Source organism: Callithrix jacchus, chromosome 16 (genome assembly GCF_049354715.1).
Source record: "Callithrix jacchus isolate 240 chromosome 16, calJac240_pri, whole genome shotgun sequence".
Classification (NCBI taxonomy): Eukaryota; Metazoa; Chordata; class Mammalia; order Primates; family Cebidae; genus Callithrix; species Callithrix jacchus.
Window position 1 is genome coordinate 53,921,751 of NC_133517.1, and position 14,642 is coordinate 53,936,392.

General features: G+C 55.0%; 1 protein-coding gene, 1 long non-coding RNA gene and 1 other non-coding gene across 5 annotated transcripts; 2 read left to right on the forward strand and 1 right to left on the reverse strand.

The window, feature by feature from the left end:
* Positions 1 to 523: 523 nt before the first annotated feature.
* Positions 524 to 12,290, reverse strand: ZNF707 (zinc finger protein 707). Of its 3 annotated transcripts, XM_054246543.2 has the most exons (7): positions 12,229 to 12,290; positions 11,918 to 12,040; positions 6,774 to 6,893; positions 6,006 to 6,072; positions 5,204 to 5,330; positions 4,576 to 4,689; positions 524 to 2,940 (listed from the first exon to the last, which is right to left on the reverse strand). In XM_054246543.2, exons 3-7 carry the CDS (start codon positions 6,800 to 6,802, stop codon positions 2,081 to 2,083), a joined length of 1,197 nt encoding a protein of 398 aa, XP_054102518.1. In that variant the 5' UTR covers positions 6,803 to 6,893; positions 11,918 to 12,040; positions 12,229 to 12,290; the 3' UTR covers positions 524 to 2,080. The 3 variants fall into 3 exon arrangements, with proteins under 3 accessions (XP_054102518.1, XP_035133445.1, XP_078209100.1); XM_035277554.3 differs by lacking the exon at positions 6,774 to 6,893; XM_078352974.1 differs by lacking the exons at positions 6,774 to 6,893; positions 12,229 to 12,290 and having other exon boundaries at positions 11,918 to 12,041.
* Positions 9,421 to 9,561, forward strand: LOC118148747 (U4 spliceosomal RNA). The gene has a single exon (XR_004735650.1). It is a non-coding gene; the product is annotated as a U4 spliceosomal RNA (small nuclear RNA).
* LOC108588685 (uncharacterized) lies at positions 11,829 to 13,702 on the forward strand. The gene is made up of 2 exons (XR_004735527.3): positions 11,829 to 12,407; positions 13,412 to 13,702. It is a non-coding gene; the product is annotated as an uncharacterized LOC108588685 (long non-coding RNA).
* Positions 13,703 to 14,642: the final 940 nt, after the last annotated feature.

Here is a 14,642-nt window from a genome sequence, read left to right on the forward strand (position 1 = left end):
TGCCAGAGTCCGCCCTGTAGCAGTGCTTTTCGCACAGAAGGTCTGTGGGCCAGGATTGACCCAGAGGAGCTTCTGCTACGGCCGAATTTTCACTGTGAAATTCCCATATGCAGCACTTAATCCCAAGGCAGTGGTATGAGGAGGTCTCTGAGAGGTGAGTTGGCTTCGATGGGGTCATAGGGGTGGTCCCTCCCCATGGGATCTGGTCCCTCACAAGGGAAAGATGACACCAAAGCCCCTCCCCAGGAGGACACCTCTGTGAACCAGGAGGTGCTGAGCAGAAACGGACGGAGCCTGTTAGCACCTCTCCCTGGACTTCCAGCCTTCAGAGTTGGAGAAAATAAACCTGTCCTCGGTGCCACCCTGTGTGGTGTCCTGTTAAGGCAGCCTTGTAACTCCATCACTTACAGATCTCTCTACAGTCTTCGGTGAGCACGAAAGAACTCACGTGTATGCTGTAAATAAAAGATTTGGTGAATTTTCAAGCACACCAACATCCCAGCTTCAACAGCTGTCCATGTTCAAATACTACTACGTCTTTCTCCTTTTTATTAGCATTTTAAAGCACATCCCAGGTGCCACATCATTTCCCAATAAACACTTGAGAATGCATCTGAGTGACGGATCTTCCTTAAGCACAACCCTGTGTCACCATCACTGCCAACAGCCAATTCCCCACCCCACCCTACTCACAGCCCATGCTCACATTTCTACATCAGTCTCAAAAGTGACTGCAGAGGCCGGGAACAGTGGCTCACGCCTGTAATCCCAGCACTTTGGAAGGCTCAGGTGGGTGGATCATGAGGTCAAGAGATTGAGACTGTCCTGGCCAACATGGTGAAACTCCATCTCTACTAAAAATACAAAAAGATTAGCTGGGTGTGGTGGTGCGCGCTTGTGATCCCAGCTGCTTGGGAGGCTGAGGCAAGAGACTCACTTGAACCTGGGAGGTGGAGGTTGCGGTGAGCTGAGATCGCCCAGTGCACTCCAGCCTGGTGACAGAGCAGGACTCCATCTCAAAAAAAAAAGAAAGTGACTTTGCACTTGGTCTGCTCACAGCAGGGTCACACGGAGCCCCTCGGCCTTTCTGCATGCCCGGCGCCCCTCGGGAAGGCCCCGTCTGGTGGCATCTCCAGCCAGACCTAACTCAGGGCTTCCTCTCCGAAGGTTCCACCTTCTCCTCTGCCCTAGAAACTCATTTCTGATTCCGACGTTACATGTGCATGTGTTGGCTGGATTTCTTAAAGAAAAACAGGCAAAAACAAAACTCCTGCAACAGTTCAGCTAACCTGAAACATGGGGGTCTCCCCTTGGGACCACCACTGGTAGATGTTTATTTCTGGCTGGTTAAGCAGACATCTTAAGTTTAAAACAAAGAGGTCACCTCTTCCCCACGAAACGCCCTGTGGCAAATACAGCCACTGCACTGCCCTGAGACCCAACTCGATCTGCCAATTCCAGGTGCGTGACCCAGATTCTGGGCGTGGGGGCTGGGTGGAGGCCATTTCTGCAGCCAGGGCCATTTCTGAGCACCCTCGCTAATCCTTGAACGAGCCTTCAGTATTACAAGTGCTCTTGTTTCCATGGCCCAGCCGCAGAGGCCGCAGGAGGGGTTTTGCATCTGTGCAATGTGCACGGCTGCCTCACGTCGCCCAAGACGGACAGGAAGTGAAGCCAGACCGGGCATCGAGTATGGGGTGCAGAGGCAGGAAGAAAGGCCCAGCACACAGTGACCCGGGGCCAGGGTGGAGTCCCTGAGCCAACAGCTGTGGGCACTGGGCAGGCTGCTCCGCCCCTGAGCCCGGGCCGGGAGTGCAGCTCGCTCCATGGTTGCACACGCTGTCAGCATGTCCCCAGGGTGCCCGGCGCTGGGGCACAGCCCCCACCATCTCCAGCGTCCTCATGGATCTGCTTCTCCCACCTGGCAGTTTTCCCAGTAAAACTCGGGGGTCTGGGGAGCTGTGAGGACCAAGAAGGCTTCCTGTCAGGTTGATGCTCCAGGCTGAAGAGCATCTTCTCACCGCAGCGCTCCCTCAGGCCCAACCCTGCCGCCGAGGCAGCACCCCGCCCTCGGGCGCCTCTACACCGCCCCGTGCCTGTGAGTGCCCTGATGGCGCGTGAAGAAGCCCAGGTGGCGGAAGCCCTTCCCGCAGTGGTGGCACTTGTAGGACCTCCTGGTCAGGTGCAGCCTCCGGTGGATGCTGAAGCCCTTGGGCCACCGGAAGGCCTTGCCGCAGTCGCCGCAGGTGTAGGGCCTCTCCCCGCTGTGCACCCTCCGGTGGTGGCTGAGGTTCTCCTTGGTCCGGAAGGCCTTGCCGCAGTCGGCACAGTAGAAGGGCCGCTCCCCGCTGTGCACCAGCTGGTGCCGGAGGAGGTTGGACTTCTGCTTGAAGGCTTTCCCGCAGTCGCCGCACGGGTAGGGCCTGTGCTCCGTGTGGACCTTGCGGTGCTGAGCCAGGCGGTCCTTCAGGCTGAACGCCTGCCCGCACGCCTCGCAGCAGAAGGGCTTCTCGCTCGTGTGGTTCTTCTGGTGCCGCTGCAGGTTGGAAGCCCACCGGAAGGTCTGGCCGCACTCGGCGCACTGGAAGGCCTTAGTCCCTGTGTGCACCGTCTGGTGGGCGAGCAGTCGGCTGTGGCAGCCGAGCGCCTTCCCACAGGTGCCGCAGATGAACGACAGCTCCACTGTGCGCCGCCCCCGGCGCCCTCTGCGGCCCGGCCGCTGCCCACAGCACTGCGTGAGAAGCTGACACCGGAAAGCCGCGGCCGCGGTGTCTGCCTTTTCCGGAGCAGCTCCGGGAAGCTGCCCGTCATCTGCGTCCAGCCTGAAGCCCTTCCTAGAGCTGATTCCTTCCCGGGCTCTTTCTCGCCGCACGGGGCTTTTCTTGTGAGCCCGAGCTGGATGATCCCAGTGTCTCTTGGGGTCTGCAGACTTCCTTGCCCCTATGGAAGTAACAGAGACCCTTACACAGAGCCAGTGGCCCACGGCCAGGCCAGGCAGTGCCCCCAGCAAAGCACAGAAGACCCTCCTGCTGTGTGTCGATTCCCTTCCATCTACTCAGCTCACTCTGCATGGCTACGAGTGAGCAAGAAAACTCATTCAAAGAAACACAGATGAGCCACAACTATCAACAGCAGAATCCAAGATGAGCTCAGACGCCTCCCCAGCTCTGGTGGCAGGCAGGCCACTCACTCCTGGCACTGCTGATCGGAGGAGGCACCCGCACATGCCTGCCGACCCACAGAAGCAACTGGGCCAAGAGGATGTCCTTCTACCTTGTTCACTCAGCAGGTGCCGCTTATGAGGGTGGAGGTGGGGCCGGATTGTCTGGAAGACAGACAGCTCCACGTGATTCTCCACCACTCAGCCTCGGAATCACAGCTCTCTCCAGTCGGGGCTCCACACACCCAGAGACCCCACACCTCCCCACTGGGGGCTCCACACACCCAGGGACCCCACACCTCCCCACTGGTGGCTCCACACACCCAGAGACCCCACATCTCCCCACTGGGGGCTCCACACGCTCAGAGACCCCACACCTCCCCACTGGGAGCTCCACACACCCAGAGACCTCACACCTCCCCACTGGGGGCTCCACACGCCCAGAGACCCCACACCTCCCCACTGGAGGCTCCACACGCCCAGAGACCCCACACCTCCCCACTGGGGGCTCCACACGCTCAGAGACCCCACACCTCCCCACTAGGGGCTCCACACACCCGGAGACCTCATACCTCCCCACTGGGGGCTCCACACGCCCAGAGACCCCACACCTCCCCACTGGAGGCTCCACACGCCCAGAGACCCCACACCTCCCCACTGGGGGCTCCACACGCCCAGAGACCCCACACCTCCCCACTTGGGACTCCATACGCCCAGGGACCCCACACCTCCCCACTTGGGACTCCACACGCCCAGGGACCCCACACCTCCCCACTCAGGGTTCCACAGACCCAGGGATCCCACACCTCCCCACTCGGGGCTCCACACACCCAGGGACCCCACACCTCCCCACTCGGGGCTCCACACACCCAGGGACCCCACACCTCCCCACTCGGGGCTCCACACACCCAGGGACCTCCCAGGGTCTCATGTTCACACAGCTGCTCCACCTCACTCTGAAAATCTAAGTAAAGAGCAAAACCCCTCTGACCACTGCCCCAGTTTTGCAAACCAGAACGTGGAGCAAACTACCCAGGACCATACACCTGGAGACCCTCACGAGCAGCCAGTGCCAGGCCTGTGACCCCATGTGACCATCACCGGGAGGTCACTCACACCAATGGCCTCTGCAGGACAGCACCTGGGTGGCGAGGTGCAGCCTTCAGGCCCCTCCCGAGCTGCAGCTGTACATCTCCCTGCACCACCGTACCCTGCGAGCCCTGGCCCTGGCCAGTGTCCATGGGGACAGGAGCATGGTGGCCCCTGCATTTCTCCTGTCTAGTTTAGAAAGCAGCTGTGTATGCCCCTCCCATGGGAGGAACACACGCTCGGTCACTGCATGGTGCTGAGCACTCACTGAGGGGCTGTGGGCTGCAGGGACGGGGCCAGCTGAGCCCACACAGCCCAGCACTCACCTGGGCTGGGGCCCCTCTGCACTGCCTGCAGCTCAGGTCTCTCCCGGTCTTCAACCCACGGCTCCTCCCACTGTTCCAAGCGGGAGATGAGGTCTGGTCTGGGGCTGCAAAATCCTTCTCAAAGGAGAGAAAAGGTTCCGTTTTACTTGTTCTGAGGACAAAGTGAGGGTTGAGGCTCAGAGTTCTGCCGGGAGGCCCTGGAGAAGCCACCCCTAAGCAGAGATGACAGGAAGGGAGGGGCCTGGCAAGGTCTGAGGAAGGAAGATGAGGCTGCCTCCAGGGTGAGTGGGCCCCTCTGTCCACACAGCCCAAGAGATTGCAGCTCCTGAGCCCTCTCGGTTGGAAGGCCCCGCTAACATCCCAGACCACCCAGGCCCAGAGGCAGCAGCAGAAGTTACCCAGCGCTCACCCTACGCCCACCCAGCACTCTGCCCACACTCACCCCGCACTCAACCAGCGCTCACCAGCACTCAGCCAGCGCTCAGCCCACGCTCACCCAGCACTCACTCCACGCTCACCCAGCACTCACCCCACGCTCACCCAGCACTCACCCCATGCTCACCCAGCACTCAGCCAGCATTTACCCGGCGCTCAGTCCACACTCACCCAGCACTCACCCCATGCTCACCCAGTGCGGCCACATTGCTGAAGGTGTCCAGCATCACGTCCCGGTAGAGGGCCCTCTGGCTGGGTTCCAGGCACTCCCACTCCTCCCGTGAGAAGTAAATGGCCACGTCCCAGAAGGTCACTTGTTCCTGCAACATACACAGCTCCTGAACTGGCCTTTCCCAAGAAAAAGAGGGCTCAGCCCATGGGTCTGGGCAGGAAGGGGGAATGGGGGTGGCCCTGATGTGAACAGATTGTGTCCCCTAAATCCATGCACTGAAGCCTGGAGACCCGAGTGGCTGTGTGTGGGGCTGGGCCTCTGCGGAAGAGATTCAGGTTAGTTACGTGAGGTCAGAGGTAGGACCCTGACCCATGGGCCTGGTCCTCATAGGAGGCTCCAGAGAGCTCCGGCTCCATCCCTGCACACGTGTGAACACAGCATAACAGAGGCTGTGTGCAAGCTGCTCACTGGCCCCTGCCAGAAAACGGATCTGCAGCACGCTGAGCTTGGACATCAGCCTGCAGAACAGATGACACACACGTGTGTAAACCGCCCACTGTGTGGTATTTTGTTAGGCCGCTCTGGTGGACTAAGTACCTGAGAGAATCTAGTTCATTTTCCTATAACAGCCACTGCTCTCCTAAGGTCAATAATGAATCCGATTTTCTTTTCTCTTCCCCCGCCCCTTAAGAGAGAAGGCAAAAAGGGGGACACAGGCACCATGCCTGGGAAGTCGTGGCCACAGACCCTCCCCGCGTGTGCTGGCTTTTCAGGCGGCTGGCAGGGCAGAGGGGAGGCTGTGCTCATCAGCGGCAGGGCTCACCTGGGCCACATCCATGGGAACAGCAAGGCCACCCCTCTGCGGAAGCACAGCACCAAGGAGGGCAGATCTGAGGAGATAAGAAATGTGAGCAGGTGCAGCGGCCTGGGAATGCCCACCCCACCTGACCCCAGGACCCCCCACTCAGCAAATCAGGAAGAATTCAGGAAAAATCAGTGATGAGCACATACGGTCTGCTCACAGCCACCATGTGTGGGGACACTCGAGGGTGGTGAGGGGCCAGCCTGTCTTTAGGTTAAGGGACAGCTGGCCACCTCCCACACACAAGAACTCTGAAATACCAGAGCAAGCCAGGCCTGTCATCAGAGGAGGACAGAGGCCAGCCATTGCCGGCTGAAAGCTTAGCTGCAAACACATGACTGGAGAATCTAACCCCAACCGAGGCAGCTGGGGCTCCTCCTCAGGAGACAGGCAGGGCAGACCATTCCCATTCCAGCGGTGCTGTGCGTGGAAGATGTTCTCAGGCACGCTACGAGGCCACCCTGCAGCCTTCCCCCACTGAAAACCTGGCACAGCCCCGAGAAATCCCATTAATTTTCACTGAGACTCCAGATCCAGCCACGAGCTCCCTAAACCTTACAGCCCAGGACTGTGGAGAACGCCTCAGCATCCCACTGCTCTCCTGCCACAGTGGGTCCTGACTCCTTCCTGAGTGAAGCTCAGAGCCCCAAGATGCAGAGGAGACCAGCCCCACAGTGCCCCTGAGGAGAGACAGAACCAGCTGGAGGAAGATGGCCCATGCCCAGTCACCTTGTCAGAGGGAGGAGGGGAGATGTCATTTTTGGCCCCTACAGACGGAAGAATCATAAAGGGCCATCGGGAGCAACTCTGATAAAAAGGGCCATCAGGAGCAAAGTATGCAAACAGCAACTGAGATGAAATGGACAAATGGGATGGAAAACACAGTATTAGGAAACTGACAAAACAAAGGGGAAGCCACACAGCCTTCTATCTGTTGAGGCAACTGAAAATGTGACTTGAACCCTTCCCACAAGGAAAATACCACAGCCAGCGAGATTCCCTGGTAAAGTCCACCAAAGCCGACGGAAGCACAGCACTGATCTTAGAAGCTATTTGCGGTGAACAGAGGAAGAGCAGACACTATCCAGTCTGTCTGAATGAGGCCAGCAAAACCCAAACCGAAAACCTGATAGAGATATTACAAAGGGCCAGGCAGGGTGGCTCACGCCTGTAATCCCACACTCTGGGAGGCTGGGGCAGGAGGATTGGTTGAGTCCAGGAATTGTCCAGCTGGGGCAACATGGCGAAACCCTGTCTCTACAAAAAACAAATAATTAGCAGGGCGTGGTGGTGCACATATGTAGTCCAGCTACTCAGGAGGCTGAGGTGGGGAAATTGCTTGAATTCGGGAGGCAGACGCTGCAGTGAGCCGAGATCATGCCACTGCACTCCAGCCTGGGTGTCAGAGTGAAACCCAGCCTGCCAGAGTGTAGGATTACCGGCATGAGCCACCCTGCCTGGCCCCTTGTAATATCTCTCTCAGGTTTTCGGTTTGGGTTTTGCTGGCCTCATTCAGACAGACTGGATAGTGTCTGCTCTTCCTCTGTTCACTGTAAATGGCTTCTAAGATCTCAAAAAAAAAAAAAAAAAGATATTACAAGAAAATTATCTACCTCTCTCATAAACACAAATTCTTTAAAAAAATTAGGAAGTCAAATCTAGCAGTTTACAGAAAGAATTCTCTGTCGTGACCAAGTGACGTGGCCCCCTAAGAGTGCACAGCTTGTTTGATCCCCATTAGCTGCAGCTAGTGCCCAGGAGGCTCCTCCACCACCTGTGCTCATCACTGGGTAGGGGAGGCTTGGTCGCACTCACCCCGCCCCTCGGCCCTCCCACCTCCAGCACAGCGTGGTCTCTCTCCTTCTGACACTCATGGATAGTTACATTAACCGCAACGTGTTTTCATGAATGTGCTTTTCAACTGGAGATTTTTTTTCACCCTTTCAGGAGCACAGCATCAACTGTGATCACAATGACTTCCCCAACATTTGCTATCATTTAAAAATGACATAATTATAATCACGGTAACAGAATAAAGGAGAAAACCATGTAATACCTATTATCTCAACAGATGCAGAAAAGGCATTTGTTAAAATTCAACACCTAATCCCAACAAAAACACTCAGCAAACAAGGAACAGAAGAGAACTTCCTCAACCTGGCAAACCCGCAGCCAGCATCCTGCTTCATGGGCTGGCCGATATGGAACTCTTCCCCTCTGAGACCAGGGACAAGCAGGGTGTCTGCCTACAGCTTCTCGTTATCATCTTATTGGAGGCCTGAGCCACTGCAACGGGGTAGAAAAAATACATAAAGCCGTAAGATCAGAAAGAAAGAAGGTCAGGTGTGGTGGCTCACGCCTGTAGTCCCAGCACTTTGGGAGGCCAAGGCAGGTGGATCACCTGAGGTCAGGAGTTCGAGACCAGCCTGGCCACATGGTGAAACCCTGTCTCTACTAAAAATACAAAAATTAGCCAGGCTTGGTGGCAGGCACCTGTAATCCCAGCTACTTGGGAGGCTGAGGCAGGAGAATCACTTGAACTCGGGATGCAGAGGTAGCAGTGAGCAGAGGTTGCATTAAGCCAGGATTCCGCTACTGCACTCCAGCCTGGGCAACAGACACTGTCTCAAAAAAAGAGAAAAGAAAAGGCTTGGGTCGGGCATGGTGGCTCACGCCGGTAATCCCATCACTTTGGGAGGCTGAGGCAGGTGGATCACGAGGTCAAGAGATCGAGACCATCCTGGTCAACATGGTGAAACCCCGTCTCTACTAAAAATACAAAAAATTAGCTGGGCACGGTGGCGCATACCTGTAATCCCAGCTACTCAGGAGGCTGAGGCAGGAGAATTGCCTGAACCCAGGAGGCGGAGGTTGCGGCGAGCCGAGATCGAGCCATTGCACTCCAGCCTGGGTAACAAGAGCGAAACTCCGTCTCAAAAAAAAAAAGGAAAAGGCTTATAGAAGAAAAAAAAATCAGTCATTATCTTCATAACACTGGGGTAGGCACAGATTTCTTTCATAGACCCCCAAAAGCACTTTAAAAAATTACAAATCGGATTTATCAGAATTAAAAATTTTTGCTTATCAAAGCAGTTAATGAAAAAAAAAAAGAAACTGGGTGCAGTGGCTCTTGCCTGTAATCCCAACACTTTGGGAGGCTAAGGCAGGAGGACTGCTTGAGGCCAGGAGTTTGAGACCAGCCTGAGCAACACAGGGAGACCTCTGTCTCTATCTTTTTATTTAAAAAAAATTTTTTTAAAAGAAACACAAAGGCAAGCCACGGACCAAGAGGAAATATTCCCAATATACGTATCTGACAAAGGACTTATATCCAGAACTGTCACTCCTACAAATCAATAAAAAATAAAATAAAACCAGCTTTGCGCAGTGGCAGTATCGTAGCCAATGAGGTTTATCTGAGGCGCGATTATTGCTAATTGAAAACTTTTCTCAATACCCCGCCATGATGACTTGAAATCTAGTCGGCGTTGGCAATTTTTGGCAGTCTCTATGGAGACTGATTCATTAAAAAAAACATAAAATAAAAAAATAAAACTTAAACTGGGCAAAATATTAGAACAGACTAATAGAACTTCAAAGTTATACAGTGGTTTACAAACACACACTGAGCACGTGGGTCATGGGTGGCATTTTCGAATCAAACTCTGACTTCCTCTAGCAAGTAGCAATGACCGCAGTGATAAAAACAACAGCTCCCGGCCGGGCGCCATGGCCCACACCTGTAATCCCAGCACTTTGGGAGGCCGGGCGCCATGGCCCACACCTGTAATCCCAGCACTTCGGGAGGCCGGGCGCCGTGGCCCACGCCTGTAATCCCAGCACTTTGGGAAGCTGAGGCGGGCAGATCACCAGGTCAAGAGATTGAGACCATCCTGGCCAACATAGTGAAACCCTGTTGCTACTAAAAATACAAAAATTAGCCAGACATGGTGGTGTGTGCCTGTAGTCCCAGCTACCCAGGAGGCTGAGGCACGAGAATCGCTTGAACCTGGGCTGCAGTGAGCTGAGATCGCACTATTGCACTCCAGCCTGTGTGACAGAGCAAGACTGTCTCAGAAAACAAAAACAGGCCAGTCATGGGGGCTCATGCCTGTAATCCCAGCATGTTGGGAGGCTGAGGTGGGTGGATCACAAGGTCAAAAGATCGAAACCATCCTGGCCAACATGGTGAAACCCTGTCTCTAGTAAAAGAATACAAAAATTAGCTGGGCGTGGTGGCATGTGCCTGTAGTCCCAGTTACTCAGGAGGCTGAGGCAGAAGAATTGCTTGAACCGGAAAGGCGGAGGTTGCAGTGAGCCAAGATCGCGCCACTGCACTCTGGCCAGGCGCCTGGTGACAGAGGGAGAATCTGTCTCAAAACAAACAAACAAAAAACCCAGCTCCCCTCAGCTGAACAGCTGTGTTTGCACCACAACGTGGGCTGGGCTTTGCAGCCTGGAAAGCCAAGTAAGGGGAGAGAACCATGAGACAGGTCAGGAAAGGAGCTAAGGCCAGATGAAACCTGAGCCATGGTTTCATGTGTAACACAACAGAAGTTTTTTTTTTTTTTTTGAGGGCGTTTCACTCTTGTTTACCCAGGCTGGAGTGCAATGGCGCTATCTCGGCTCACCGCAACCTCCGCCTCCTGGGTTCAGGCAATTCTCCTGCCTCAGCCTCCTGAGTAGCTGGGATTACAGGCACGTGCCACCATGCCCAGCTAATTTTTGTATTTTTAGTAGAGACGGGGTTTCACCATGTTGACCAGGATGGTCTCGATCTCTTGACCTCGTGATCCACCCGCCTCGGCCTCCCAAAGTGCTGGGATTACAGGCGTGAGCCACCGCGCCCGGCTACTGCAACAGAAGTTTTATACAACACAAGTTTAATAAAGGAGAACAGACAGATATCGTCATCAGCTCCTTTTTTCCCCCTGGGCAAATTGACACAGGATTTTTGTTTCTCTGAGGCAGCATCTTGCTCCGTCACCCAGGTTGGAGTGCAGCAGTCACAGCTCACTGCAGCCTCGACCTCCTTGGGCTCAAGTGACCCTCCCATCTCCCGAAGGCGCGTGCACCACCATGCCCTGCAATTGTTTAAATTTTGTGCAGAGACAGGATCTCACTATGTTGCCCAGACTGATCTCAAACTCCTGGCCTCAACGGAATCCCTGGCCTCAGTCTCCCAAAGTGCTGGGGTTACAGGTGTCAGCTACAGCACCCGGGCTAAGCTACACACACACATTTTATGAGATGGAGTCTCGCTCTGTAGCCCGGCTGGAGAGCAGTGGCCTCATCTCTGCTCCTTGCAACCTCTGCTTCTGGGGTTCAAATGATTCTCTTGCCTCAGCCTCCTGAGTAGCTGGGATTTCAGGCATGTGTCACCATACCAGGCTAATTTTTGTATTTTTAGTAGAGACAGGATTCCACCATGTTGGCCAAGCTGGTCTCGAACTCCTAGACTCAAGCGATCCACCTGCCTCAGCCTCCCAAAGTGCTGGGATTACAGGCGGGAGCCACCGCGCCGGGCTAAGCTACATTTTTAGAAAGAACCTCTGTGATGAACAAATGAGAAAGCAGCAAAACAGGATAGGGGTGGGGAGAAGACAGGGAGGCGTCCAGGTGACAGAGGAAAGCGGCCAGGATCGGGACTTGGAGGATGGGAACGGCGGGGAGTACGGAGCCAACGCACCAGTGACTGACTGCGTGGGGCCTGGGCAGGGAGGAGGAGGAAGCGAATCTCGGGTTTCTGCCTCCTCCCCTTCGGGTGGAATGCCTGGGAGGACCAGTGGGTGGGGCGTGGAGGCTGCAGGAGCTCAGCCTGGGGCAGGGGAGCTTTGGGCATTTTGACCTAAGTCTAAGTGCTTGCGTCTCACCGGGGCGTGCGGGCTGGAGGCACAGGTGTGGAACTGTCTGAGGGACAGCTGAGGTCACGATCGTGGACGGGGTCAGCCGGGGAGTCCAGCTCCAGGAGGATACGCAACCGGGTCCTGACAAACCTGCAAGCGCAGGCGGCGAGGAGAGAGGAGGAGGCTGAGCCGGGAGACGAGCCGGGGGCACCGGCAGCCTCCCGGGTCGGTCCCAGCAGCCGCGACGCTGGGTCTCACAGCCCTGGAGCGGCCGCAGAATGAGCTTAGCCAGCCCACGACCCAGATCCACGGGCGGCGGGCTGCACGGACGCACTCACCAGTGGGGCGTCCGCAGCCTCCGCTACGCCGCGCCGGTAGCCCAGACTTTGACAAATTTCCCGAGCGGAAGTTGCTATCCGAAGCTTCCGGTCCCTCCAGGAGCCCACGTCTCGGTGGTGCGCGCTGGCCGCCCCGCCTGTGGTTCCGCCCCGGCCGGAAGGACCCACCCGGGTCACAGGTAAGCGCCGCAACGCCAGGCTAATTTTTGTGTTTTTAATAGAGACGGAGTTTTACCATGTTGGCCAGGCTTGTCTTGAACTCCTGCCCTCAGGTGATGCGCCTGACTTGGCCTCCCAAAGTGCTGGCGTTACAGGAGTGAGCCACCGAACCCGGCCTCTTAACCTATTTTAAAGTCTAAAGGCCTAAAGGTTTTTCCCTACAAAGTGAACTGTAACCTAACTGGAAGTGTGAACAGACTGTCACCTGCTCTTGTACCAGTCACCCAGTTCCAGCCTGCCAGTCACCGGCGGCCAACTGTTCAAACCCAGGAGCAACTTTCTATGGGTTCCAGGTCTTACAGGAATCACTCAACTTAGTCGACCAATTGCCAACCCGAAAATCCTTGAATCTACCTATTACCTGAAGGCACCGAAAGTATGGCAAAGACATCTATTTAAGAGTAAAATATTTTGATTTCCTTTATCTGTCATGCGATGTGCCAGAGTCAGGTTGGAAACTAAGCCACATTATATAGGGTTAAATAAAACCCATCTGATGAAGTATTATGGTTTGTAGGGCAGACTCCCCAGGCGCTTTAGAGAGGATCTTGGAGCAAGAGAGAAAAAGATCAGAGTTTAGTCCTCCTTGGTAAAATAATGAGAGACACGAGGCAGGCAGACAGATGCCCAGGCAGATGGGGGCGGGTCCCCTGTGAAGCCCCACCTCCAAACGGAAGATAGTTTAAAGCCTACAAGCCAAGGTACAAGTGAAATCCTCCGACCGGAGTGAGTACCTGCCTTCCTGTTTGGCGGGCGTTCCTCTGACTGATCCCCACCGTTCACCTGTTTTACACATACCTACCCTTTCCTAACTGGTTTTCTACACCGCATGCCCACCTTTGAGTGCTGCCTTCACTCTAACCTGTTTCGCATTACTCACAAACCAGTGAGCACGCCCTTCCCATTCTGAGTCCATTAAAGGCCCTGGACCCAACCACACCGGAACTTTCCTGCCTTCCTGTAGGAGGACCGCCCCGTGTCCCCTCTCCACTGGAGGCTGTGTCATCACTCAGTGAAACTCCCCGCCTTGCTCACTCTTCGATTCTCAGAGCCTCCTCGTTCTTCTTGGCCATGGACAAGCACTCAACTCAGGTGGAGTTGGCAAGCCGTCCCCAGCAGCAGGTAGCCTGGTCAAGCGAGGCCCAGGCGGGGTGTCGCCGGCCACAGGACCCTGGCTTGCAAAGTGACTGAGAAGAACAACCTGCATCAATAGGAATGACTTCAAAATTGTGAAATATAATTTAATACTTGTTGATTTGCTGTTACTTATGTTTGTGGTTTTGAGCCTCTGGAATCAGGGGGCTGGACAGGTGGCCATGGCGAGGCCTGGGGACAAATTCTCAGTGTCTAGAACAACAGCTCCTAGGCAGAATCAAGCCCCATGTGGTCACATTTTCCCAGCTTTGCCTCCTGGCTCTTCTGGGAGGGGTTGGGTCCTGGGCATCGCCTCCACAGCTCTGTCCTGAGCTCTACACCTAGGATGTGACTTCAGGCCTCAGACAGCTTTGCCCTTCACAGCCTCCCTGGGTGCCACGCAGCTACTTGACACCCAGGAGGACTGGGGAAGACTGTAGGGAGGGCTGTAGGAAGACTGTAGTTTCAAAACTCTTTTTTTTTTTTTTTAGATGGAGTCTGACTCTGTTGCTCCTGGATTCAGGCAATTCTCTGGCCTCAGCCTCCTGAGTAGCTGGGATTACAGGGGCCCGCCACCACACCCAGCTAATTTTTTGTAGAGACAGGGTTTCACCATGTTGGCCAGGCTGGTCTCGATCTCCTGACTCAAATGATCCGCCTGCCTTGACTTCCCAAAGTGCTGGGATTACAGGTGTGAGCCACCTTGCCCAGCCAGGACCCCATCTCTTAAAAAGAAATTGTGTGTGTGTGTGTGTATGAATATAAAACGTTGGGAAGAAAAAATCTATAGTATTATAAAAGGTGTATGGATGAAAGTATGGCCAAAAGATGACATACTTGATATATTTATTTATAAGGTTTTATTAAAATTAGCTTTAGTGTTGGTAATGCACTGATGGGCTGGGTGAGGTGGCTCACGCCTATAATTCTACCACTTTGGGAGGCCAGCCGAGGTGAGTGAATCCCTGAGTCCAGGAGTTCAAGACCAGCCTGGGAAACACGGTGAAACCCTGTCTCTACAAAAAAAATACCAAAACAGGCTGGGCGCAATGGCTCAAGCC